At 49.0% G+C, this 24,203-nt stretch overlaps 4 protein-coding genes; 3 read left to right on the top strand and 1 right to left on the bottom strand.

Moving 5' to 3' along the window:
• Window positions 1-250: 250 nt before the first annotated feature.
• On the bottom strand, window positions 251-4,532 carry GSTUM_00006749001 (uncharacterized protein; the record flags this gene model as incomplete). XM_002838925.2 has 5 exons in its annotated part: window positions 251-1,736; window positions 1,791-3,564; window positions 3,618-3,880; window positions 4,025-4,413; window positions 4,469-4,532. 5 exons carry the CDS (start codon window positions 4,530-4,532, stop codon window positions 726-728), a joined length of 3,501 nt encoding a protein of 1,166 aa, XP_002838971.1. The 3' UTR covers window positions 251-725.
• A 4,934-nt stretch (window positions 4,533-9,466) lies between these two features.
• On the top strand, window positions 9,467-12,217 carry GSTUM_00006748001 (uncharacterized protein; the record flags this gene model as incomplete). XM_002838924.2 has 1 exon in its annotated part: window positions 9,467-12,217. The coding sequence occupies exon 1, from the start codon at window positions 10,799-10,801 to the stop codon at window positions 12,215-12,217; it is 1,419 nt and encodes a 472-aa protein (XP_002838970.1). The 5' UTR covers window positions 9,467-10,798.
• Window positions 12,218-12,595: 378 nt separating this feature from the next.
• Window positions 12,596-13,551, top strand: GSTUM_00006747001 (uncharacterized protein). XM_002838923.2 has 2 exons: window positions 12,596-13,280; window positions 13,339-13,551. Exons 1-2 carry the CDS (start codon window positions 12,755-12,757, stop codon window positions 13,413-13,415), a joined length of 603 nt encoding a protein of 200 aa, XP_002838969.1. The 5' UTR covers window positions 12,596-12,754; the 3' UTR covers window positions 13,416-13,551.
• Window positions 13,552-20,587: 7,036 nt separating this feature from the next.
• Window positions 20,588-23,751, top strand: GSTUM_00006746001 (uncharacterized protein). XM_002838922.2 has 8 exons: window positions 20,588-20,794; window positions 20,883-20,917; window positions 20,985-21,220; window positions 21,256-21,268; window positions 21,326-21,439; window positions 21,521-21,766; window positions 21,825-23,115; window positions 23,175-23,751. The coding sequence occupies exons 3-8, from the start codon at window positions 21,096-21,098 to the stop codon at window positions 23,507-23,509; spliced, it is 2,124 nt and encodes a 707-aa protein (XP_002838968.1). The 5' UTR covers window positions 20,588-20,794; window positions 20,883-20,917; window positions 20,985-21,095; the 3' UTR covers window positions 23,510-23,751.
• The last annotated feature ends 452 nt before the right edge of the window (window positions 23,752-24,203 follow it).

Genomic DNA, 24,203 nt, shown 5'->3' with positions numbered 1-24,203 from the left:
CAATCCTCAGTATTAGACCCAGAGAAAACCCGCCCCTGTTCCCCCTCAGTTCCAATCATTTCCTGCAGTATTATGTCTTCGGCTGAAAATATCAGTTTCTACCCATCTTCAAGTAAGTATAACCTGATTTCACTATATCCGAACCAATGATACATACGCACGGGGAATTATCCCCCCCCCCGCACGCATCCCGAGGTCATTATCGAACCTCATAACCCCGAAGCTAAAAAAGCCAGAAGGGAGAAAAGGAAAAAAAAAGGAAAAAGGACTCAATTCAGCTACAAATAACTAACTAATCAAGTAATAACTTACTTACATTACCCCATTTCTCCTGCCTCCCCCGCATCAATCAACAACCAGCAAGATAACAACAAAGGAGTATATATATATAAAAAAAAGAGGCTTGGTAAGAGAAGGAAAGAATAAAAGAACCCATACACCACCCTTTATCACTCCCTCACAAGAAAGCAGGTACAAATCAATCCCTTGAATGAAAATGAAGAACGGAGAGGAAAAGGGAAAAAACAGAATTCCAGACCCACCGGTTTGCGATGATGATAAGTGTGAGACGTAGACGAAATGAAAGCGAGGAATCATATAAGAGGAAAAGGGGAAGGGAAAGAAAAGCAAGGGGTTTAGTAAGCTGGACTGGACATGGGGTAATAATACATTTCGTCTTCGGGTGGACAAACAAATGGATAAACACAAATAGGTAGAGGAAAGAACTAATAGCTTCTCCTAATCCTCAAGCCAAACTCCTCCTTCGCCGCCATGCGCTTGATCTCCTCAACCTGCAAGTCCTCCTCCGCGAGCGCCGGAGACACGCTCTTCCCGGATCCGCCACTACCACTCCGCCCACCGCTAGTCAATCCGGGAGATATCGATTTCGCGAACTTGGCTGTAGGCGGTGGGGAGATACTGTCTTCGTCTTCCTTCCGCTTGACGGTTTTGGTGGTCTTTGTGTATGTGACTTTTGGCTTTGGGGCGCGGTGGGTTAGGCGGGGGTAGTCTGCTTTTTTGCCGATTGAGGTTATAGAGGAGGTGGTGGTAGTAGTAGTAGTGGTGGCTGCGGTAGTACCGTTGGTGGGTGGAGTAGGATCTGTGGGCGGGGTTAGAGTTTTGGGGACGGCAAGGGAGGGAGAGGCTGCCGTTGATGTAGATATTACAGTGGTGGATGGGGCGGTGGCTGGGATGGTGGTTGGTGGAGGGGAGGGAGAAGAGGGATCGGTAGGCTTTGGGGGTTCTTCTAAGTCGTCTAATGGAGGGGCCATTATTGATGGGTCTTCGGGGGTATGTGACACGCGGGATTTGTAGGATATTGGCTCCTCGAGGATGGAGAGGTCAAGTTCGAAGGAGTCTTTCTCAGCCGGTGGGGTGGTGGCCTTCGTTGGGGTTTTGATAATGCGGACTTCTGGGACAGGGAGACGTGATGGGGGTGGCTTGCTACTAACAACAATGATCTCCTCAAGGACTGGTTCTGCCCCTTCTGCCCCTTCTGCCCCTTCTGCCACTTCTGCCTCGGGAGTTTCCTCATGTGCAACTGTAGGGGTGTTTCCGGCAGATGAATGTCTTCTCTGGGCCGGGGGTTGGCGTGCTCCATCCCAGGAAGATTTGGCTACCTTTCCGAGTGAGAGTCGTCCACCACCTTTCTTATGGCTCTTTGGCTTATCGGCCTTCTGTGCCCTCGTTGTCTGCCGTTCGATTGCCAAGTGCCAAGTGTCATGCGGGCATCTCGCCTATTTTTAGGTTAGAACAAAATCCAGATAGAACGATCATTTCCAACGACATACCTTCAATTCCTTGCACCTGTCGCAGGACGGCTTCCGCCCCTGAAACCCGGGTGGGCGTCCGCCTGCCATGTTTTGAGTGCCAGGATTGAATGATTCCTCTCGTTCCACTTGCACCTCTACCCGCTTTTTCTTTGGCGGAGGCTGTGTGGCCACTTCTGCTTCTTCCATCGACTCGTTTGCATCTTCAGGCAATGCCCGCTTTAGCGCCGGGATGGAGGTTTTTGCCTTAGGTGTGGGGGCCTTTTTCTCCTTTGCCGGCTTTGGTACAACAACCTGTACTTCGGTCATTTCCTTATGGTTAGCGTCCTCTATAGGCGCCGGAGCGAGTACTGGCTCGACCCTTCGGCCCTCCCGCTCGCCCCGGGCAGCCTTTGCTGCTCTATCGCTCGCCTCTAATCTCGCCAATAATTGCGCAATTTCGGACTTGTGTTTGCAACCAGTCTTCTTAAGCCTGCAGTTCTGACATCCAGCCCTCGGGGGTCCCAGATTAGATAGCTTGCGGACGTAAGTGCAGCCATCGGACAATGTAAATGCTTCGCCGTCCTCCCCTTCCACTACGGTCACCTTCCGTTTGCCAACGGGGAGGTGATCGGCATCATCGAAGGTCGGCTGTGGCTGCGGCTTGTTAGGTGGCCGACCTCTCTTCTTTGTGCCTGGCGGTGCCTCGGGGCCATTTGCCTTCTTCTTCGGTCGTGATTTGGGAACCCCGCCTTCTTCCTGGGCTACTTCAGATCCAGAGGAGACCGCGCTTTCGGCACGAATAGCTCGAACTCTGAGGCCTGGACGTCTGGGAGGTTCTGCTTTCCTCGCTTCTTCTTCGCGTGCTCTCTGAGCTCTCCGGAGGGCAGCCTGGCTGGGCCCCTTTTTCGGCCCGTCTTTGGGCCACCAGCTCTCCAAAGCCCATTCTGGAACCCTCTCGCCGTTCGGAACAAGTCTCTGACAGGCACGTTTCCAGACACACCAGCGGCCAAACCTCTTAATCCATTCCACAGGCTCTTGGCTAATTGGTGCAGGAATAGCCTTCTTTACCGCCTCTACCTGCTTCCCAGTCAAATTCGGCCTACGAGGTACCAACGAGGTAGTGATTGTGCCACACGAAACAAGCGCGGTCCTCAAAAGAAAATTGCACAGAGCGGGAAGTCCCTCCAATTCTTGCTGTGTGTATGTCCTAGCGGTCTTGGGGGATCGTTGTCTTGTCCGCTTCAGAACCCTCCCACGCCCAATGGCCTCGTCAACCTCATCAGAAATCGGATCCTTTTTCATGTAGTTATATGCGAGATGCCACATGAGTGTAGTATACTTTGGATACCGCTGGCTCAACTTAGTATCAGTGACAACCTCGATTCGTTGTACCTTCATCTGCATCGCGTAATGGTTTCGCGTGAGGAAATTGCCACCGACAACTAGACTATCTCTGGGGGTGTAGACCGCGTGTATCCAGCCGGACGGTATAAACATGGTATCTCCTTTGTTGAGGGTGACGAGAGTACAAGGATCACTGGTCAGAGTGGGGAAGAAGGTCGTATTCATGTTCGGATCCATCGACCACTTCTCATAAATCTCTAGATTGTGCTCCGTAGGCGGTATCACAAGGAAAACTTTCTCTCCCTCATAGATGTGGTAGAATACCGAGGATCCAGCAAAATCGATGTGGAAATCCGTGAAGGAGTCCGCAACAGACATAAGGACATACTTGCCGACACGGGGCTTCGCTTCAGAGCCCATTGGGGGCGCTGGGTCGGGGCGCCAAACTTTGTCAGCCAAATCCAAATCCCTAGTCACCGGTGTCAGCATACGTTATTCAGAGCCCAAAATTGTTTCACCTACCTCACGACTTGAGGCCTAGAGATCATGGCGCCCAATTCGGAGTTTGAAACCTCACAGCTTATGCAATTATAGATTACATCCCTCACGTCGCTCTCGAAATAATTGACAAGCTGGTCCATTTGCCATTTGTCATCCTTCTCTGTGGCTTGACTAAGAACATTGATCATTTCAACACGAGCCGATTCACCAATTAGCTCGCTAACCCTGCGAACTGTCAAGCCAGGCGGGATAATCATGTCCAGGTTGTCGGCTCCTTGGCGTCGCTGCTTGACATCGTATTCGCCCTCGCGAAGAGTTTGCTTCAAACGGTCAACCTCAGCAGGGTCAAAGTCTCCATTATCCAACGTCATCTCTGGCAACCGGTGTTCTGCTTTGGACGGAGGGCCGGGGGTCGTCGGTCTATCGACCGCACCGCCCTCGCAGGTAGCCAGAGGCGGGGGTGGTGGGGTGGCCATGCGGCTCGGATGCTCCTCAGTTGAGGTTTGCGGTATAGTGGTATCATCCGAGTCCAGGATGGTCGTCTTCGGGTGTGTAACCCATGGTGCAGGGTTCGATTCGGCCGGAACGATGAAAGGCTGATTCCACCCATTGGGCAAGTCCTCAAGGAACTCGACAGTGACCTGTTCAGGGCGCATGCGAGGAAGCTTATCATCGGCAAAAGTGAACGTACGGTTCCGAATAATCTCAACATATGGATGTAGCTTGCCGTCAACAGGATTTTTAATCGGCGCGGAGGATCCATTGTGCAAAGCATTATAATCTATCGCAGTTGTTGCTCGATTGGATTTACGTTTCACTGTGCATATTGTGAGATGACTCTGATTGTTTAGCAGGTTTGGTCGTGTACTTACTGGTGGAAGGCCCGTGTACTTCAGCACATCTTGCGCAGTAAAACTTGTCAATCTTGTTGACCATTTCACTATCAAGATCAACACAGCGAGAGTGGTGCCATGTGCCACAGCCGTCGCAACCTATCCAAGCAATCTGATCGAATCTGAATCCATGCCCATCCTGATACGGCCCTCGACAGGTTTCACACTTTTCGTCACTAGGGTTTTCCGGTTCTCGTGGGGATTCCCCGGTGGGTGACAAAACCCGCAGTCGCTGGTACCCTGCGCCATCCAGTCTATCCTGCTCAGGATTCGAGATAGTTGACTCGGATACTCCTACACTCACCCCAGCAGCTGGCCCTTCGGGACTGACCACTTCTAGAGGAATCCCGACCTCTACGGCGCCACCGGCGCCAAACACGGGCTCATCGCCAGCCTGATACTAGGGATTAGTAAACTTCTTGTTAGGATACACAAGCAGTCAAAAATTAAAATGAAAAAAAAAACTAACCGCATTATCAACCTCGTAGTCTACGCTTCCCTCTCGAATGGTCCTCGGCTCTTCAAGAGTTTCTGGGACAACAAGCGTCAAATCATGTCCGTCCGATCCCATTAGCTGATCTTCCTCTGCGATACCGGTTTCTAGGCTCTGGGTCCCAGCATCACCACAAGCAATTGCTGGTGGGATTAAGTCACCTTTATCTCGAGCAACGGAAGGCGAAGCGGCTGGACCCGTGTCAATCACCACTTCGTCCGACTCTATAACCCAAATGTCAGTAAAGAGTCGAGCATAGACAGCCGAGCACAACAAACCTCCAACGTCTTCTGTGATGTCCATTTCATCTGGTTCGCCTCCTTTTGGGATATCAATCTCGCGCTCAGTTGGTACCAGAGCCACACCGTCCATATCTTTCATATGTACCCCTGAGTACCAAAGAACGTCAGCACGTAAACACATTGTGAGGTGCAAAAACCAAGAGGTCTAAGGGGAATGGCCCCATTTTGACACCACTCTAGCACGCACTCACCCATAAGACTATCCTCAAATGACTGCTCTCTCTTACCAAAAATGGTACTGTTATCCTGTGGGGCCTCTGGTGCTGATACACAGAACCTTATATTAACATCGTATACCCGAGCTAGAAGTAGAGCACTAAGGTAAACATACCCGGGAGAGAGATTGAATTAACGTTGCTAGCTGCGAGAGCTTCCAGAGCAGTAGGTGCGTGTTGGGCATCCAGCTCCTTTGCCGCTGTCATCCCCATCGTAGGCTCCATAGATTCACCGAGCAACTGCTGTGAGACAACAGGACAATTCACCTCCATAGAAGCTTCGACCAGGCGGGCAGAGTATGGAATCATATCGAAGGAAATTTCAGAAGATACACTATCAATTTTCCTTGGAGACTGGTGCTCGTTCAACTCTTCAGCTAGAAGTCCTGACTCGACCTTCGATTCAGGAGTCTGTCTGCAAGTGTCTTGCCCAAGGGCAGCTTGACATTCAATGCTCCGCTTAGTAGACTCATCTACGCGTCTAGTTCCTATCTTACTCCCAGAGTGCAGTTCTGGGTAAACTCCAAAGCCACCATTATCCTTGGAAACTGTAGATCCGGTAAATATAGTTGTATCTTGAGGAGCCATCACTGGTGTCGCAGGGCGAGACGGATAAGGTGAATAAGCTGGTGATGGACTTGGTGGTTCGGCCTCTGGTGGGGGGAAATACTGAGCTACGGGGGAGCTCTGAAGAGATGTCGAACGATATTCCGAGGCGGGGCTCGAATTGATCCATCTAATATTACTAGAGGGCCGACCGCGTCCACGCCCTCGATCACTGCGCGTAGACCTAAGGGCTCCCTTCACGGCAACTTCGTCGCGTGTCGAGTGGTCCCCCGCTTTCTTCCTCCTCGTCCGTTTGGAGGACCGTTTGGGGCTCCGATCCACCGAAACAGTAGGGTAAGCGAATGGCGGTATAGGCCCGGGCTCGCAGGATGTGGGCGGAGCTTCGGAGAGCTGGTGGGAGGGCTCGCCGTTCGGTGCGCCATTAGGGAGATTTACTGCGGACGAAATAGGCATCAGACTCGAAGTGGGAGGCGAGTAGGGTGTAGAGGTTGATGCGATTGGGGCAGTAGTGAAAGTAGACGTGCGTAGGGTTGAGAAGATGGTGGGAGTATAGGCAAGCGCGATATCTGCAAAAGCCAGCATAGGATTCGAACTCGCCTCGGCCGAGTACAAGGGAGGAGATGGAAAGGTATGCGCAGGTGAAGACATATTCGCAGGATGGTTGTACAGTGCTCTAGAGTTGGAGGTGGGGGCACCGTTAAATGAGGAAGATTGGAATAGTGGGAGCGGGGCGTAAGGCGCGTCTTTTGGGGCCGTAGGACCTGCTATGGGTGAGAGGGGTTCAACAGCGTTCTGCGCAAACTCCGGCGGAGGGGTACGAAATCCAAAGCGCGAGCCGTAAGGTAATTTAACGGAATAGTTTTCCATCGCTGGTGCCCCGGTCATCCGATAGGGGGGCGCAGTTGTGTGAATTGACGGTCAACCACGACCTCCGCTGGTGAGCCGAACAAGCGACAAAGCGGAGCGGGACGAGAGTGACCAAGTTGGAAGCGCGAAGTATCTTTTCCACGGCGATGTAATTAACGAAGGAATTATACGAGAGAGAGGGTTAAAGGAAAGCAGAAACGAATGTGAATCTCAAGAAAGGGAGGCGCTACGTTAGGAGGAGGTGCGGTGGGTTGGTGAGATTAGTGGCGGGGGGACGGATGATGGATGGGGGTGGGTGTTGGTATGGTGTGGTGGTGGTTGTAGCAGGTGTTTATGTTTGCAGGGAGGTTGAGCTAGATTGAGAGTTTAGACTGGGGGGAAGTGACGGACTGTATGAGCAGGATATAAGAGAGGGAGGGTGAGTTTACGTCGGTCGGGGTATAATAGATATAATAGTGGGAGGGAGGAAGAGTTCGACTCTGTGTATGGTCACATACAGCGAGGCGTGCTGCTTCCTGTATGTCTGGCGGGCGGAAGTGGATGGGTAGGAAGGCCAGCAGCGAAGGCAGTGGACTTCAATGTCACAGCAATACCGGCAGACCAAGCACAGCTCAACACAGAAAATGGCTACACAATTATCGAGAATTAAGGATCTAAATGCACGATACGAAAAAACAGCAGGACACGAAACCGCTCCCCTCTATACACATATATCATATATCCATATATCCTTAACTTAGAGGGCTTTTTATCGCTACTGCTATCCCCAGAGCACCAAGCCGTGCCTTGCCAGAGGCCCTCGATCCCGAGTTCTTCTCTCGGTGATCAAGAGACAGGGAAAGGGAAAGCAGGTGCAGCTCCCGCTTATTCTAGTCTTCCCCTTATGGACTAGAAAGATATTCTCAACGGATGACTAAGATGAGGCTCTTCATGGAACTCACCTGTGCACCTCTAAAATTTCCAATCAGATGCAGAAGGAAATGAGAAATTATCGGGTCTGGTCGTCATATCTCTCTACGAGTATCCTGAACCTGATCACCTAGAATGACAGACAATTGGGCAGCGACCAATACTTGAGTATATGCTGGTGTACTAGTATAATACAGATGCCGTACTTCCCCCTCCTTCCCCCCTTTCCTCCTTCCATCCTTCTTCCCCCCTTTCCTCCTTCCATCCTTCTTCCCCAATATCGACCCCCTTCTCCTTCTTCCTTCACATCACCACTTTCTTTCACAATTACTGTATTTCTTCACAACTCATCCAATCCCCTCGTGTCTCCGAGCCCGTATCCTCCGTTTTCTCTCTATTTTAGACTTGTGAATTTCATTCTCGTTCTCGCATATCCGAAAAAAGCACGTTTGAATACAAATACGTATGTAGCCGCTACCATCATTGCTATAGCTGTGACATTTGCTACCGCGGATTGTTCCTCTTTTTCCGCTACCCCCCCCCCTCTTATTTTGTTCACCTTTTTTCATCCATTCCTTACCCCATATCCAGAGAAACGACTCATGCCAAAAATTGAGGTTTGGCATTTCCCTGTTTAGGCTATCACATCCACCATCGATAGAACCCAAACTTGCAATTATGCAGGACAATTCTGTGGCTTCGTTCGAGTGCTAAATACTCTACGATGCCAGAAAACTCACAAACTATCTCCCGTAGCTTCACCCCACGCCCGCCTGTCTTCGCTTATCTCAAGATCTCGTCTCCGTGAGTCCGGATCTGCCCCTCCACTAAGATTGCTCAAACTAAGTGCAATACCTTAGGCAACAACCAGTCACGATACAGTCCTGGGGACTCGACACCCCTTCCCAACTCGAAACACAGCTCCCGATCTTGTAACAAAGGAATTTTTCAAAATTCAGACTCTACCTTTCTCACGTCTGCTTTCTCCCCCCATCCCCGCCCTCGTTCTATTCCACCATCAAAACCCTCTGTTTCCTACCAAGCATGCTTGGTTGTGTTTCGAACGAAACTTTCCCCATGTTTTTCTCAATCTCTCTTCCATTTTCATTGATATCCCTCTTCTTGCCGTAATTTACTCTCGTTTACCCAGCTGACATTTACCCGCAGCTGTTGGAGGAGAAGGTTGAGCCTTCTCTGTCCTCTCGCTTCATTTATATACTATCTTCATTTCCCCCCCTTTCTTCTCTTTCTGTTTGCATTCTATCCACCCGGGAAAGCTATCTAAGGATTGCAGGCGCCAAAACAATTTAACCCTTTTGACCAAGCTATCCCTTTTGGCACCCAGAAAGCCCCTATCCCAAAACCATGCAAGCTGCCCACTGCGACCCACCAGAATTCTCCTCTCCCTCTCCCCCCTCCTCAGCACCAACCCCCCCAAGCTCTCCGCTCCCGTCGCCGCCTCTATCTCCTGCCCTGCGACAGACACACCCCCTCTCAACACCTCTTCCCCCACCTGCCCCGAGCCATTCCGTTTGGCAATGCTGCTCGTGCAAACAGGTGTACCGTTTCTCCGCGGTCCGAAATCGTTGTCTACTCTGCTCACACAGATTTTGCAAGCAGTGTCCAGATGAGCATGACCGTGATGGTTGGAACCTTTATATAAAATTCTGGACCTCGATCACCCCTTCACTAGGGAAGCCCCCGGGGTTTTCCGAGGAAGATGAGTGGGGAAGCGAAGCTGTGTTCTGGGACCCCCTTCAGGACACAGTCGCCAGTGGGGATATTGACGAAGAAGCGAGTTCTACTTCTTCTGAGACTCCTGAATCCCCTACCGAGGAAAGGGGGGAGAGTGGTTGGACTTCCGATTGGCTTTTTGAAAGGGATGATGCGGCAGATATTGGGATGCAGGTTAAATTGGCCCCGATGGCCCCGTATACACTTCAGCGCCGATACTCACATCCTTATACGGAACAGTACCCACGCCCCGCCACCCCATTACAGGTACTAATGGAAAAGGAAAACAGATCACCCTCCTTAAGCACCGACATTCTTGGTGTGGATGAGGGTGTCCGGGGTGATGTGGCTAGCGGGGCAATCATCGCCGCATTTGAAGATCTTTCTTGAGGGCTTCCGTCGGGGTCCTAGTGATATGGGCTCCGCACCCACCGAATCAGGACAAGGCCAGGGTGGAAATTTTTGTCCTTAGCATTGCACGAATTTAGTTTACTGTTTTACTTCGCACAGGTTAATCCTTCTCAACTTATTATCTTGTAACGACCACCGGATGGCGGTGATGTGCAGATGGCCCCAGCTACCGTATATGGAACTAGGTCGGAGGATCATCACACGGTAGCTTGGCGCTTGTGGCTTCCATTTGGAATTCTTGCGATTGGTTAGTTCTGTGGCTTTAGCTTATAATACGTTTGGGATCGCATAATGATACATATCAGGAGTTTTTGGGCTACCGGTATGTTGTTAAAGCCTCAGCTTTCTCTTCTATCACATCCTAATGAACCGTACTCAATTCCTTTGCCGTGAACTCCATGAAGAATGCTCCAGTCATCACTCATTGATTCTCACTCGGTGTATGTACTGTACAATACTCCAGACACTCCATCATTCATATCGGGGTCATCTTACCCGCTCTGTTATCGGAATCTAGTACAGACAATCATTTCCCCTTTCTTTTTTTCTTTTTTTCCCGATTACTCATGAATACTTAACACCTAATATTATCGAAAGACATTTGCTGGTACGCTAGAGACACTGCTCGAACATCCTTATGAGATGGAGCTACATCCCTGTAATACTATGATAAAAACAAATCAAAAATGCATCACAAAACCTTCCAGCGCCAACGCCAAGCCGGTTGCGGCTCAAAATTATCCCCCCACCTAGCGCCCTAGCGCACCGTCCCATCTGTCATTCCTTCAACCAATCGGTCCACAGGGAAAAAATGTTAGAACTCCACATCTGGGGTCCCTCCTTCACCCTGCCCTCAATTTCCCCTCAATCGCTCTCCACAATAGCCTATCTAAACCTAACCCAACCGTCCACCTCCTGGACCCTGATCCCCAGCAGCAATCCCCTTCTCTCCCCGAGCCGCGAGCTCCCGGCGCTGCGTGACGGCGCAACCTGGGCTTCCGGCTTCCGTGGGGTAGTAGAGCACCTTCGTCGCAAAAACGGCTCGAGCTTAGACGATAAACTAGCCGGGGCGAAGAGAGCAGAGGCGCTTGCGTTCGGAACGTACATTGAGAGCGAAGGTGGGAAGCTACTGGACTTGTCAATGTATCTGACGGACGAGAACTTTGATGTTCTGAGAGGAGTGCTTGCTAAACTATTACCCGTGCCCGCGAGGTATTACTTTCCTGGAGTTTTACGGCGGGAGGCGAGGAGGAGATGCGATGGGTTGATTTCTGCCTCTTCCTCTGCAAGTGCCGTAGATGCTGCCACGCCGCTTCCTCAAGCTTCGGCAATGACGGCTATGGCCTTGCCTGCGGCTAAGGAGAAGATCTCAGCGAAGGCCGTGGCAGAGAAGATCAAACAGGTGGCGATCGCAGCGAACTTCCTCCGGACAATGCAGTCCCTCCTGGGCGGGCGGACGTATTTTTTTGGCGACAAACCGAGTTCACTGGATTGCCTGGCTGCCGGATACTTATCGCTGGCGCTATACGCGGAATTGCCGAACGGGTGGTTGAGAGAGGAGATGCTTGCCCGACATCACGGATTATGCAAGTATGTCGATGGGGTTCGGGGGCAGATGCTCGGCGATGGTGTTGACGTCGCAGCTGTGATATCCGGGCAGGCGGCGATGGCAACGCCATCTGGGAAAATTGCGGGTGGGGGATTACCGTGGGGAGTCGTTGAGCGCCAGGACGTACCCTGGGTTGCGGGTTTTTTTCTCAATAGGGCAATGGAAATCGTTGGGATTACGCCTACGGAAAGATATGGAGGTGGGGAGAACGAGGAGGAACGAACGGAGGAGAAGGAGGGGCGCAGGAAGGGAACAAAGAGCCTACAGAGATGGGCGACTGCAAAGAACGTGGCTGTGATAGCCGGGTGTATTAGTACACTTATCGGGTATTGCGTGTGGAGCGGGTTGATTACGATGGAGTTTAGTGGGAGGGCGAAAGATGGGGCCGTTGGAGGTGTGGGTGGGAATGAGGGCGAGGACAATGATGATGACGGGAAAGATGCTGAAAACGAGATGGAGTTGTTGGAGGGGTTTGGATCCGCCGAGGCTATTCTGGGCCTTGGTGGGAGGGGAACATTCAGCCCGAAAGAAGAGGATGAGATAGATGAGGTTATTGATGCGGAGTTTTGTCGCGGTGTGAACGAGGAGGAGGGGAGAGGGGGGATTCGGCCAGAGAAGTAGTGGATCACTGGCGTAATTGCGGGAAACTTGTACTCGTAAACTTCTGTAACGAAATATCGTATCTCTACCGCGATATCACCCTTGGCATCCTATCATACAGGTGTGATATCATACTGTATGATATTAGACAAGGTTTCATTCTCCAAGGGCATCACGGAAATTCACTCGGAGTTGGGGGATTGAGGTTACACTACGATAGCATCCCGGGAAACATTAGGTGGTGGGGGTGTACGAGTACGAGTACGAGTACGGTAGTCGGGATACTATACCTAATCCGGAACCTTCTATCGAGCCGCATGAGGCACAAGCGACCAACCCAAATCGCTGCGTGGAACGGATTCGGATTGATTCCCTGGACAGGAATCTTGAAGAGGGAGAGTGTGCATTTCATCAACCAGCTCATCAAGCAAATAAACTAGTGGAGAGCAAGTTAACTTTTCAAGCGCAGCGCGCACCGTTCGATTCTTTTACACCGCCCCCTCCTTTCTCCCCAACTTTCCCCCTCTTTCACACACTCTCACGCCCCATCCGTCAAGAATGCTAACCTGGTATCGCACCGCCCTGACCAAACGCCCCGTCCTAACCCAGTGCCTCTCAACCTCCTTCCTCTTCGCCGCCGGTGACGTAATCGCCCAACAAGCTATCGAGCAGCGGCGCAGCGATGGCTTGCGAACGCACAACCCGTACCGCACCCTACGCATGGCCATCTACGGCGGCAGTATATTCGGCCCCCTCGTGGTGAACTGGTACAAATTCCTGCAGACGGCAGTCCGCATTCCCGCCTCGCCGAGCCTGGAAATCGTGTCGCGCGTGGCGCTAGATCAGACCCTGTTCACGCCTGTCCATCTCACGCTGTTCTTCTCCAGCATGGCTACCATGGAGGGGATCATGGGCGATGATGGGAGGGAGCTGGGGACGGAGGAGAGGGTCAGGGGGAAGTTGCGGGATAATTGGCTGCAAGGGTTGAGGGCGAACTGGACGGTTTGGCCGGGGGTCCAGTTGGTGAATTTTAGGTTCGTGCCGTTGGAGCATAGGGTTTTGGTGGTTAACCTTGTTAGTCTTGGTGAGTGCTTGAATATGTGTGGGGGGGATGGAATGAGGGCTAATTATTGGCGGGGCAGGATGGAATTCGTACCTGAGTTACTTGAATCAGCAAGGGAAGGGCAGGGAGGGGGAGACAGGGAAGGAAGTGTTGTGATATTTGCGAGGGCTCGCACACCGACATGGCATGATAGGGCAGACGCAATGGACTACGGAGGGGGGGAAATGGGGTATCCTAGAGCATAGATTCACTTCCCGCAGGACTGGGGTGATAGAATAAAAAACACTATGATATCATATACTATCCGCTTAACAAACCCCCTACCGCCTCGCTCCTCCTGTGTATGACGATGCTCAAAATCCCAAACACAGCATAACAATTCACCGTACCCAACGTGCAGAAGAAAAGAGGAGGGGGCACAAAAGAGCCATGCGAATATCTCCTCCGGAGCCTTTCCATTTCCGGTTAGGATGCCCCTAAAGTGGCTTACCGCTTCTATCATATCTACTCCAGCCACAGACCTGGAGTGCCGTGCAGCACTGTAATGTATGCCAGTATTGGGCTTGGAAAATCCGGATTATGCTGTAAGCCCGTATATACCTGAGGTTCCTGGCGCGTTTGGTATAATAGGTAAATTAGGTCAGGAGACTCGAATCTGGATTTTGTCCAAGTCTGGAAAAACTACGTCGTGGAAAATCCAATCCTGAGGAGCAATAGCACTATTTTGTTTACCGGCTGGACAAACCCATTGCTCTTTCTTACCTGCCAGTTGATGATGGAAGTCTGAACCCGAATCTATCATACTTGCGCTCGGTATTAACTTATACCATATCGGAAGCCAAAGTCTGAACTTTTCGGGTCTTTGGACTTGGGAGTCGCCGTATTATACTGTACTAGACGACCCCTAAGGTTAGGATATCGTATCACTAAGCATCCGTGACATGCTTTTGATATTAAATTAAGGATTGGTCGGTCGGTTAATAGACGCAAGCTTGAATGAGTAATCACAGAATCTCACCCGGAAGTGTAAGACACGGCATGGTATCATAGAGAATTGTTCAGCCCTATAGCAGTACCATACCTGCGCGTTTTCGGGTGGGATTGGGTGTGTGTATGGGTTTTATTGCCGTGGTATGGTATGACACGATATATAGCAGCAAGTATGATAATCGCCAATCGCCCCAGGCCCACAAGTGCCGGGAATACCACGTTAATGGCAGTTACTGCACTTGTATGATACTTCTAATCTCTCACGGAATGGCTAAGGTGAGTTCTGACGGTCCGGGATATCGAGAGTGATTGTTTTGGCGGTGGGAGTTTTTTTTTCCCCCGCGGCCTGCTTGGTTCGGTGTGTGTGTTGTCCTTGTGTTGTATTGAGTGATCATACTCGTGCATGGTACGTAGGTAATATATGGACCTACGGGCTCAGAGGGGGGAGGGGGGGAGGGAGGAAATTACCCCCTCCCTTCTTTTTGTGGGACATCGTGGTGCGGATTGGATCTTGGGTTTTGGGATGAGAGACTTGGGATTATGGACCTGTGCAATATGTGACCGATTCAGCCACATCTTCCGTTCTTTGGACACCGTGGGAGAGGGAAGTGGTACTGAAGGTGGGAGTTAATAGTTTTGTATGGGGGTTTTCTCAAGATCCTATCTGCAGAATACTCTCTCTCTCTCTCTTTTTTTTATTTGGCAAAGTCGAACTTGCAGCATCATGTTATGCCGCAGGGATTCCTGGGGAGTTTTCCTCATGTGCTCTTTGCATAGTACCATACTCGGATGCGTTTTAAGTATCATATGATACTGGAAATGTACAGTGCTCGCAGATTGCATGTTAATGGCGACCAGCTATCAATCCCACATTACCTCGTATTACACTAGTAACTTTATCAGAACAATATCTGCTCCATACTTTAGGACCTCAAGTAGATAAATAGAGTGTCTTTAAGTACCATTCCTGCAAGGGGCTGTATAACCTGTTCATGTGCAAGGAAACTCAAAAGGCGCATGAGATGAAGCTGCAATCTCACATCATAAAACTAGGGGAAGCTCAGAGCTTGACTGCACATCCCATATCCACTTCTTCTGCTCTCCGTAAGGGTATAGTTACTATCCCCGGAAAGGGGAATCGAGCTCGATTTCACTTTTAAACGTGATTTCAAACTTATAACTTTAACTATTTCTACGAATTTTGGTCAAGCTTGTATTAACAAATTATCGGTAAGCTCACATTAGCGGAAGATAGTGTAGTACCTCATACTGGCAGGCCACTTACTCACTGAATATGAATTCTTGTTACCATGAGAAGAATATCAACAAAATTGATTCCTCTCCTTTCTTCCAGATTGTAATGCTATTGAGAAGGCATGGGGGCTTGATTAGAGAAAGGGTTGCAGAGTGCAGACCATTTCCTTCTGACTGAGGAATAAGCTAGGAAGGATAGGATCGGGCAGTGAGAGGAGATTTTTTTTGGAGTTTATAAATTCTTACCATATTGGTGGGTTGACCAAATGCTTCGATCAAATATTAACCTGGTGTCGCCGAACCCGCATACAACTTAAACCATTCTAGCTCAATGGTGGAAACATGTCCAGTGGCAACTAGTAATTTTTTTTAAAATTATCTGTACAAGTAGTGTATTGAGCTTAATGACGATCTTATTAAATAAATAATAATAATAATATTATATTATTTTTTCCACAAGGAGCGTGCAATATCTATTATTCACTTGTTACTTGTTACTTGTATTGATAGTGGGATAGTTGACAAGGGGGTGCGGTTGAACAACTGTTGTACTGTACTGTACTAGGGGGTTGACAAAAGTCGGGTCCACTTCCAAAAAAGGTTGCGGCATTTATATGTAGTCTAAACCAGGTTAGGAAATATGAGTGATATCTGGTGAGAGCTTTCTGGTGTCGGCAAAAAGTCGGGTCCAGTGTGAAAGTCGGGAGTTCTATGAGTGATATCTGATGAGTATGAATTTTAAAGAAAAAAGGAAGCCTATATACAGAAATCAATATGGAGTTGCCCCCCCCCCCATTGGCATCAATGACAGCTTGTAAACGGTCTGGCATGGTTCTGATAAGGTTTTCTAACCGCTCAGTAGAAATTCTATTCCAAACCGTGTTTAGAGCACATTCCAAAGTTGCCATATCACCAATTCTACCCCATGTCGCGCCCAGCTCATTCTCCATATCTAGCCATAGTGCCTCAATCAAGTTCAAATCCGGAGATTGGGCTGGCCAATGGGTAGTTTCAACTTGGTTAAGATTCCAGTACTAAATGACATATTTCTTGTGACCAGGCACGCCATCCTCAACCACTGTCACCTACCCATATTCTTCACAACAACGATACCAGAAGGGAACAAGGTGAGGATACATGATATTCCTCACATATAATGCAGAATCAACCTTAGCCTTACTTGGTATAAGAGCTAACTTAGACCACATTGTCCCACAAAAACCACCCCAAACCATCTTGCTCTCATGCCCAGATTCAAAAGTTTCATTAATGCAGTTAGCATGAAACTCCTCACATGCTTTGCGTGTAACCCAAGAACGGTTCCCGAAGACGGCAGTCGAAAAGGTCAATTGGTCTGTCTACAGCACACGGAGCCAATCCTCGTAGCTCCAATTCAATCGTTCACGACACCACGCAACATGGAGAGGACGGTTTGCTGGTCGAATGGCAAATTTCCTGCATGCAACGTGTCGATGGTAGCCCATCGACTCCATCACACCTTTTACTGTGCGTGGACTACAGGCATAGCCCATCTTGAGACATCTCATCCCAGCTAAGGTGCCGGGTTCTGGTGTCGCATGTCACGAAGGCCTCCAACCAATGCTTTTCGACCTCGTCAAAGATTGGTGGATGGCTGGAACGGTAGGAATTCGAAGGTGTGCTATTTTCTTTGGCCCGCTTATAAATCTATAGGTTTGTTAAATATATTTCACTATGGTAAGATTGGTATATACTGACCCGCTGGCATGTCCGATGATGAATACTCAGGTGCTGACCAATTTGACTCCAATCCCATCCTGCAGTATCACGGAGCGTAATAACTTGGATACGCTCATTACGTGTAGTTTCGCGGTGCTGTACATCTGCTGGGTTCTGCTCGCGAGTTTCCTTTTATTTCATACGTTTTTTTATATACTGTCCTGTATGGGTTGGGGAGTGGTGAAGGATGAATGTGACCTGCTATGTGGTCTTCGTGCTGTGGTGATAAAAGGGGGAGTGCTATCCCGAAAGAGAAGACTTGTGTAACCGGATGCCAAATACCCTTACACCCGAGTACTCGTACGGTTGGGTGTTTTTTTTTTGTGTGTGACTGGGGGGTTAGCAAAAAAGTATGATAAGCCCGGCAGTGAAGCAAGTTTCCATTCAACCTTTTCAGGGATTAAAAGGAAACAAAAAATGCTGAACCATGGTACGAGTGTTACCAAAGAATGAACAAAAATGTAGGGACATGGTGGGGGAATTCTTCGACCGGAGCACTTCAGTCCGAGAAATTCCCCCCACTTTAAACTGCTAAGGCTCCACAACGACGACTTTATTTCTCTCTCTATTAGAGAAGTAGGAGATTCAGCTAATAGAGAATTATTCCAAAATTATTAATTCCCAGGTTAGGTTATATCATGCTCCCCAGAGGAATGTTGCATTTGGTTATTGGCTGTTAAAATTGCTAAGATGCAAGCGAGTATTGTCGGAAACACAAATTAACTGATATTTAACCTAAATTGAATGCCAATTAACCTATATTACTAACTAAGCAAGCGGGTGTCGCATTTACTCCAGTTTAAGAATTCTTCCACCCCGGTACTACCGTACTTGAAGTATGTTACCCAATCTTTTCGGAGCTCGGTCGAAAATTGCTATCTGCAGGTTTCCTGGTTTGGTTTTGCTCGCTACTGGCGCTGGAGGTGGAACACTAGATTTTCGTTGGGGGCGGAGGGAGGGAGGGGGTAACATTGTTTAACTTGGTGTGAAAATGGGCATCGGCTCGAGAATTTTTTCCTTTGTCCGAATACCTTTTGTCATGGACGGGTTAGTGGATTGGTGCTGTACGAGTACTGTACTTAGGGTGTAAGCATAAGTCTGTCGAACTTTCTCCTATAGGCTCGATTTTATATGGATATGCGGACTATCTGCACATATAATTGGTTGTAGCTTGCTAATCTGGACAAAAATTGGTGAAGAAAAAAAGTCTGTCGAACTCTCAACATTTATATAGAACAAAAAATAAAAACAACAAAACTTAATATTTTGTAGCATTTCCTTCAGCTGCGATTACCACTTCTAGTCTACTAGGCATACTAGCAATCAATTTTGATAGTCTTGCTGGTGTGATACTCTCCCATGCAGCGCGAAGCATAAGAATTAACATATCAGTATCCTTGGCCTTTTCATATATCTGGCCAAGTTCCATTTCCATATCAGCCCAAAGGGCCTCAATGAGGTTTAGATTGGGTGATTGGGGAGGCCATTCAATACTATCAACTCCATGCCATTGCCAGGACTGAACAGCAAATTTCTTATGCCCAGGAGCATTGTCCTCAACTACTCTTACCCATCCGTATTCCTCACAAGCCTCATACCAGAATGGGATTAATAGAGGTTCCAGGACATTGGTAGTATATCTAATAGTATTAGTTTAATTAGGATTCAAAAATAATATAGATTCTAAAATAGAAGTAGCTTACCTAGCGGAATTTATAGTAGTTCTAGGCGGTACTACATAGAGTGGAGACTTCATTGTTCTACAGAAAGCTCCCCATACCATAATACTCTTACAGCCAGACTCCCATACCTGATCTACACAATCCTCATGGAATTCCTCCTCTGGCCGCTGTATAACCCAAGGTCTATTGTAAAAACTAGCAGTACTAAAGCTGGATTCATCCGTTCAAACTACTCTTTTCCACTCCTCAGTCCAATTCAACCGTTCCTGGCACCAAGCGACCCTTTTTAGTTTATTATATCTTCTGATACCCTATCTAATAGTTTATATTACTTGTATTAGTCTAAATATACGTGAAATTAATAGGTATAATACTAACTTTTTCCGAGGTAACCTTTTATGATACCCCATAGATGTCATCACAGCTCTTATAGTAGGTACAGAGTAATTGTAACCTAGCTCCTGGATAACCTCTTCCCACTGAAGGTGCTGAGTTCATTTATCTAGGGTTATAAAAGCCCGCAAGCACTCCTTTTCCTCTGCGTTAAAGATAACTGGCCGCCTAGACCGCTAGCAATTAGATGGCGAGCCATGATCCTTTGCCCGCTTATATATTTTTTGACAGGTATTGAAGTCTAAACCTAGCCTTTCACCAATCTCCTATTCTCGTTAACTTCTTTACTCTTAATTCATTAGGGTGGGTCCTCACTTTCCAAGTCATCTCAGCTTTCTCTCGTAGTGCTAGGATCTGTAAGCGTTCATCACGAGTCGTTTCACAATTCCTCGTACTTTCTCCAGCCCGTATATAGTCAACTCGGCGTCCCTTGTTCTTCATTTTTCCCACTGATCTTGTATATTGGTATTCGTCACACTAACCATCATGATAATTATCTTAGTCTACAGCAGAAACTATCTATTCTGATTATATAATGGTTGACAGGTGGCAGTTGCTTGTTTGCTGTTGGCTGAAACACTCCTAACCAATCGTTATGGGTTCGACAGACTTACCCTTGATACCCGGTACTGTACGGGTACTTGTAGTAGTACCGGTAGTACTATTGCACCAGCTGCTGGCACTCGTATGTACTGTGCCCGTGGGCCAGGGTGTCGCAGGGTGCGGTGCGGTACTGTACTGTACTCGAGTGCTGGTTGGATGAGGAAGTGCTCATTTATGCCTTTGGGATATGTACTCGATTGACCATGCTTGGTCTGCTCGAGCACTCGCGGCGAGGTTCAGAAAGTCGATTGGTTTGTGGGAAGCTTTACTTTTATTCCTGGTTCGTGCAGCGTCGCCCGCTATAAGCTTCCTAGCCCCCCACTCTCCACACTGCGCCACATACCATCACATTGACCATCGTGATGAGAGTCCACAATCTTATCATATAATAGTAATATCACATCATATTATCATAGTCTAGATCACACTGGTAAAACGCCTCAAGCCCTCACCCATTAGCGTTAAGAATTTTCTCTCTCGTTGCCATCTGGCCGTTTGTGCTGCGGGGATCTTGAGTGTTATTGTGGGTTAGGTAAGGTTAGGCTGTTTTCGCGTTATCCTCCTCCCGCCATCTACTTTTGTCCCAACTTTTGTTGCTGCTGCTTTTCCTCCTTTTCTTTCCTCCTCCTTTCTCCCCACCCCTTTTCAAGTTACCGGACACTTGTACCAATCTCCTCGACCCACGCTTTGGATAGGGGAATTGATTGTTTGGGGCTAAGGGTCATCGCTTTTGTTCTTATATATTTTCTCTTATCCGTGAGCTTTTCTTCGCCCGGGTTCTCTCCCACTTCAATTGGGGTCGGAATCGAGGAAAAGGGCTGTTGGTCAGCTCGTGGGTTTTTTTTACATTATGAAGTATGTGCTTTTGTTTTTTTCGGCACTCGCTCTATTTTACCCCCCTCCGCTTTGTACGGGTGCTATAACTCAATTTTCGTCTGGTTAGGTTCGGTCAACAGCTTCGGACGTCCCTGATCAAAGGTTTGTCTTGTTCCCCGAGAAGATGCTCTTCCCTCCTCTACGATTGTTCATACCTCTTCTTCTGTAGATTACTACTACTACTACATTTCCTACGATGACTTGAAATCCGAGCTCAAGTCCCGCCTCTACCCGCCGGGCACCAACCCCGCCGTCTCCTCGCCAAGGAAGTGGACGGAAGATGACGAGAAGGCCTTTGTGGAGGTCCTGGAGACAGAACTGGACAAGGTCTTCACCTTCCAAAAGGTCAAGTCCGGGGAGATCGTTCGAAGGATTAAGGTTTCCGAGAAGGAGGTCGAGGACGTCGTCAAGCAGCTGGACTCGCGACCCCCCGCGCGCAGGGAGAATCAGGCCGTAGCGGGCGTTGGCGAGGGGAGGGCAGGGGAGGCTCCGACCGGTCCGACTGAGGAGGACTTTGAGATGCTCGAGGAGGACCTGAGCGATATCATCGCCGATGTTCACGACTTGGCCAAGTTCACGCAATTGAATTATACGGGGTTTCAGAAGATTATCAAGAAGCATGATGTGAGAATTTTTTTCATCTCTTTTTTTGCCTTTTCTCTTCCTATTTTTCGGGACGAAACTCCCTAATGAGGTTAATATTAGAAACAAACTGGGTGGCCACTTAGGCCGATTTTCTCGGCAAGACTCAATGCAAAGCCGTTCTTTAAGGACAACTACGACGCTTTTATCGTTAAGCTTTCAAAGTTGTACGATCTGGTGAGGACGAGGGGGAACCCGACTCAGGGTGATAGTAGCGCCGGAGGCTCTCAACAGAACTTTATTAGACAGACAACAAAGTACTGGGTTCACCCGGATAATATCACGGAGCTGAAATTGATCATTCTAAAGGTATGACGTGGAAGTGAATGGGCCCATTTACCCGGATAGTGCTGATTGCGTCTGATAGCATCTGCCGGTGCTCGTGTTCAACCCGAATAAGGAGTTTGAAAAACAGGATTCCGCAATCTCCTCGATCTACTACGATAACCGGGATTTCGAACTCTACCTCGGCCGTCTACGCAAGGATGAGGGTGCAGAGGCAGTTCGTCTTCGGTGGTACGGTGGGATGGACGTTTCGACCATTTTTGTGGAGCGCAAGACCCATCGTGAGGATTGGACTGGGGAGAAGAGTGTCAAAGCGCGCTTTGCGCTGAAGGAAAAGAATGTCAATGCGTTCCTCAAGGGCGAGTATACCGTTGGCCAGGCCTTTGAGAAGATGCGGAAGGAAGGGAAGAAGAGCGTCAAGGAGATTGAAGCCTTGGAAGCTTTGGCGAGGGAAGTGCAGTACACAACCATCACCAAGGAATTGACGCCCGCTGTGAGGTCGTTTTACAACCGTACTGCCTTCCAGTTACCAGGCGATGCCCGAGTGCGTATCTCGCTTGATACCGAGCTGTCCTTGATTCGTGAGGATAATTGGGATGGGACAAAGCGCTCTGGGGATAATTGGAGGCGAATGGATATTGGGATTGATTGGCCATTCAATCAGCTTCCTGCTAAAGATATTGAACGTTTCCCATACGCCATTCTGGAGGTCAAGCTGCAGACCCAAGCTGGTCAGGAACCTCCAGAGTGGGTTCGAGAACTCACCTCCTCTCATCTTGTCGAGGCGGTCCCCAAATTCTCCAAGTTCATTCACGGGACGGCAACCCTGTTCCCTGACAAGATTGACTTACTTCCTTTCTGGCTTCCCCAGATGCATATTGACATTAGGAAGCCCACAACCCATAAGTTTGGAATTGAAAGGCCAAATCAGAGTGGTAGCGGTTCTTCCGATGATCCATTTGACTCTGACGAGGATGCTAGCGACGTTGAAGACTCGCGCCCGTCCCGTGATCCTTCGCAGAGATTGATTGGTGCTCGGGAGTCAATTAACGAGGCTGGCCGTGTTGAGAGAACCAATGGTGGAGGTGGGCCCGGAGGTATTCAAGATGAGGAGGAGCGTGCAGGAGACCCCGCTCCCGGGGAGGAGTATCCGCTCTACGATAGTGAAGATGATGACTCTGAAGACGAAACCGGGAGAAGAAACGGTGCAAGGAAGAGGAGCTTGGGGAAGAGAGTTAAAGGGGCTGCCGGAAAGATCTTGAGTGGCCTGGGAACGGTGGCTAGGCGGAACGCCACTACTACCTCCGTAACCCCCCAAGCGCCTGTTCAAGGAATAACGTATGCTCGAAAGTTCAAGGCGCCCCCGGGCAAACGTAACCCCCCTTTCCCCTGCCCTTTCCCCCGAGCACTATTGCTAACCGCCCCATAATAGGTATCTTCGTCCCCGTTCGTGTCGAACCAAAAGTCTACTTTGCCGCGGAGCGTACCTTCCTCTCGTGGTTTGAGTTCTCAGTCTACCTGGGCGCGATCGCAGGCACTCTCCTCAATTTCGGTGACAGACTATCGATATACTCTGCCTGGGGCTTTACCATTGTAGCTATCTTGGCTCTCCTGTATAGTATGGGACTTTACCTCTGGCGCGTAGATAAGATTAGCAAGAGACGAGCTGTGCGGTATCACGACAAGTATGGACCCACGGCGCTGTGCGGGCTTTTGTTGGTGGCGGTGGGGTTGAACTTTTGGTTTAGGTATGGGGAATTGGTTTAGGTTGGATGTCTGTTGAGATGGGGGTAATGAGGTTGGTTGGTAGTTGTGGGCAGGGAGAGGGGGGAGTGGTGGGTTATGTCTATCTGGGATTGAAGTTTTGTAGTAATGGTAGTGCTTTTTTTTTGCGGTTTTTCATTTTCCCTTTCTCTTCCTTTCTCTGTAGGCAGTGAGTGCTTGTATACCCGTGAATTGGTTGATTGATTAATGAGATGATGATGTGAAGTTGGAGGGATGGGTTGCAATTTGTTGAGCAAAGTCAAGTGAAGTGGTGTGAACTCCCGCGATAACTTAATTGCTTGTACTCGAGTATCGTACTCGAGAGAGTTACTGCACTGACCGGTATTCCATCCCCATGGCATAACAGAACCCGCACCAGTGTATCCCCTCGATCGCTGAGACATTCAGCCCAGTTTGAAATATTAAACTCTATCCTATTTGGGTAATCGGGAGTAAATCTACGCGGGTTTCTTGCTTCTGTCATGGCCATGCTCAGCAGTGCGGATTTCGCGGTATTCTGAGCACTACACCACACCAGAGCCACAATGTTTTCCCTCATCAAGATTATGATACGGTGCTCAAATAGGCTGGTGTTCAAAATTTTAAACTGGGCTGAATGTCTCCCCACCATTCCCTCTTGGTACTGTGCGAGTGCTGCACACGAGTACTCGTACAGTACTCGAGCACCGTACCTAAG

This window comes from Tuber melanosporum (assembly GCF_000151645.1).
Source record: "Tuber melanosporum whole genome shotgun sequence assembly, scaffold_3, strain Mel28".
NCBI classification, from domain to species: domain Eukaryota; kingdom Fungi; phylum Ascomycota; class Pezizomycetes; order Pezizales; family Tuberaceae; genus Tuber; species Tuber melanosporum.
Note: the sequence above shows the minus strand (reverse complement) of the source record. Positions and strands in the feature narration are given on the sequence as shown.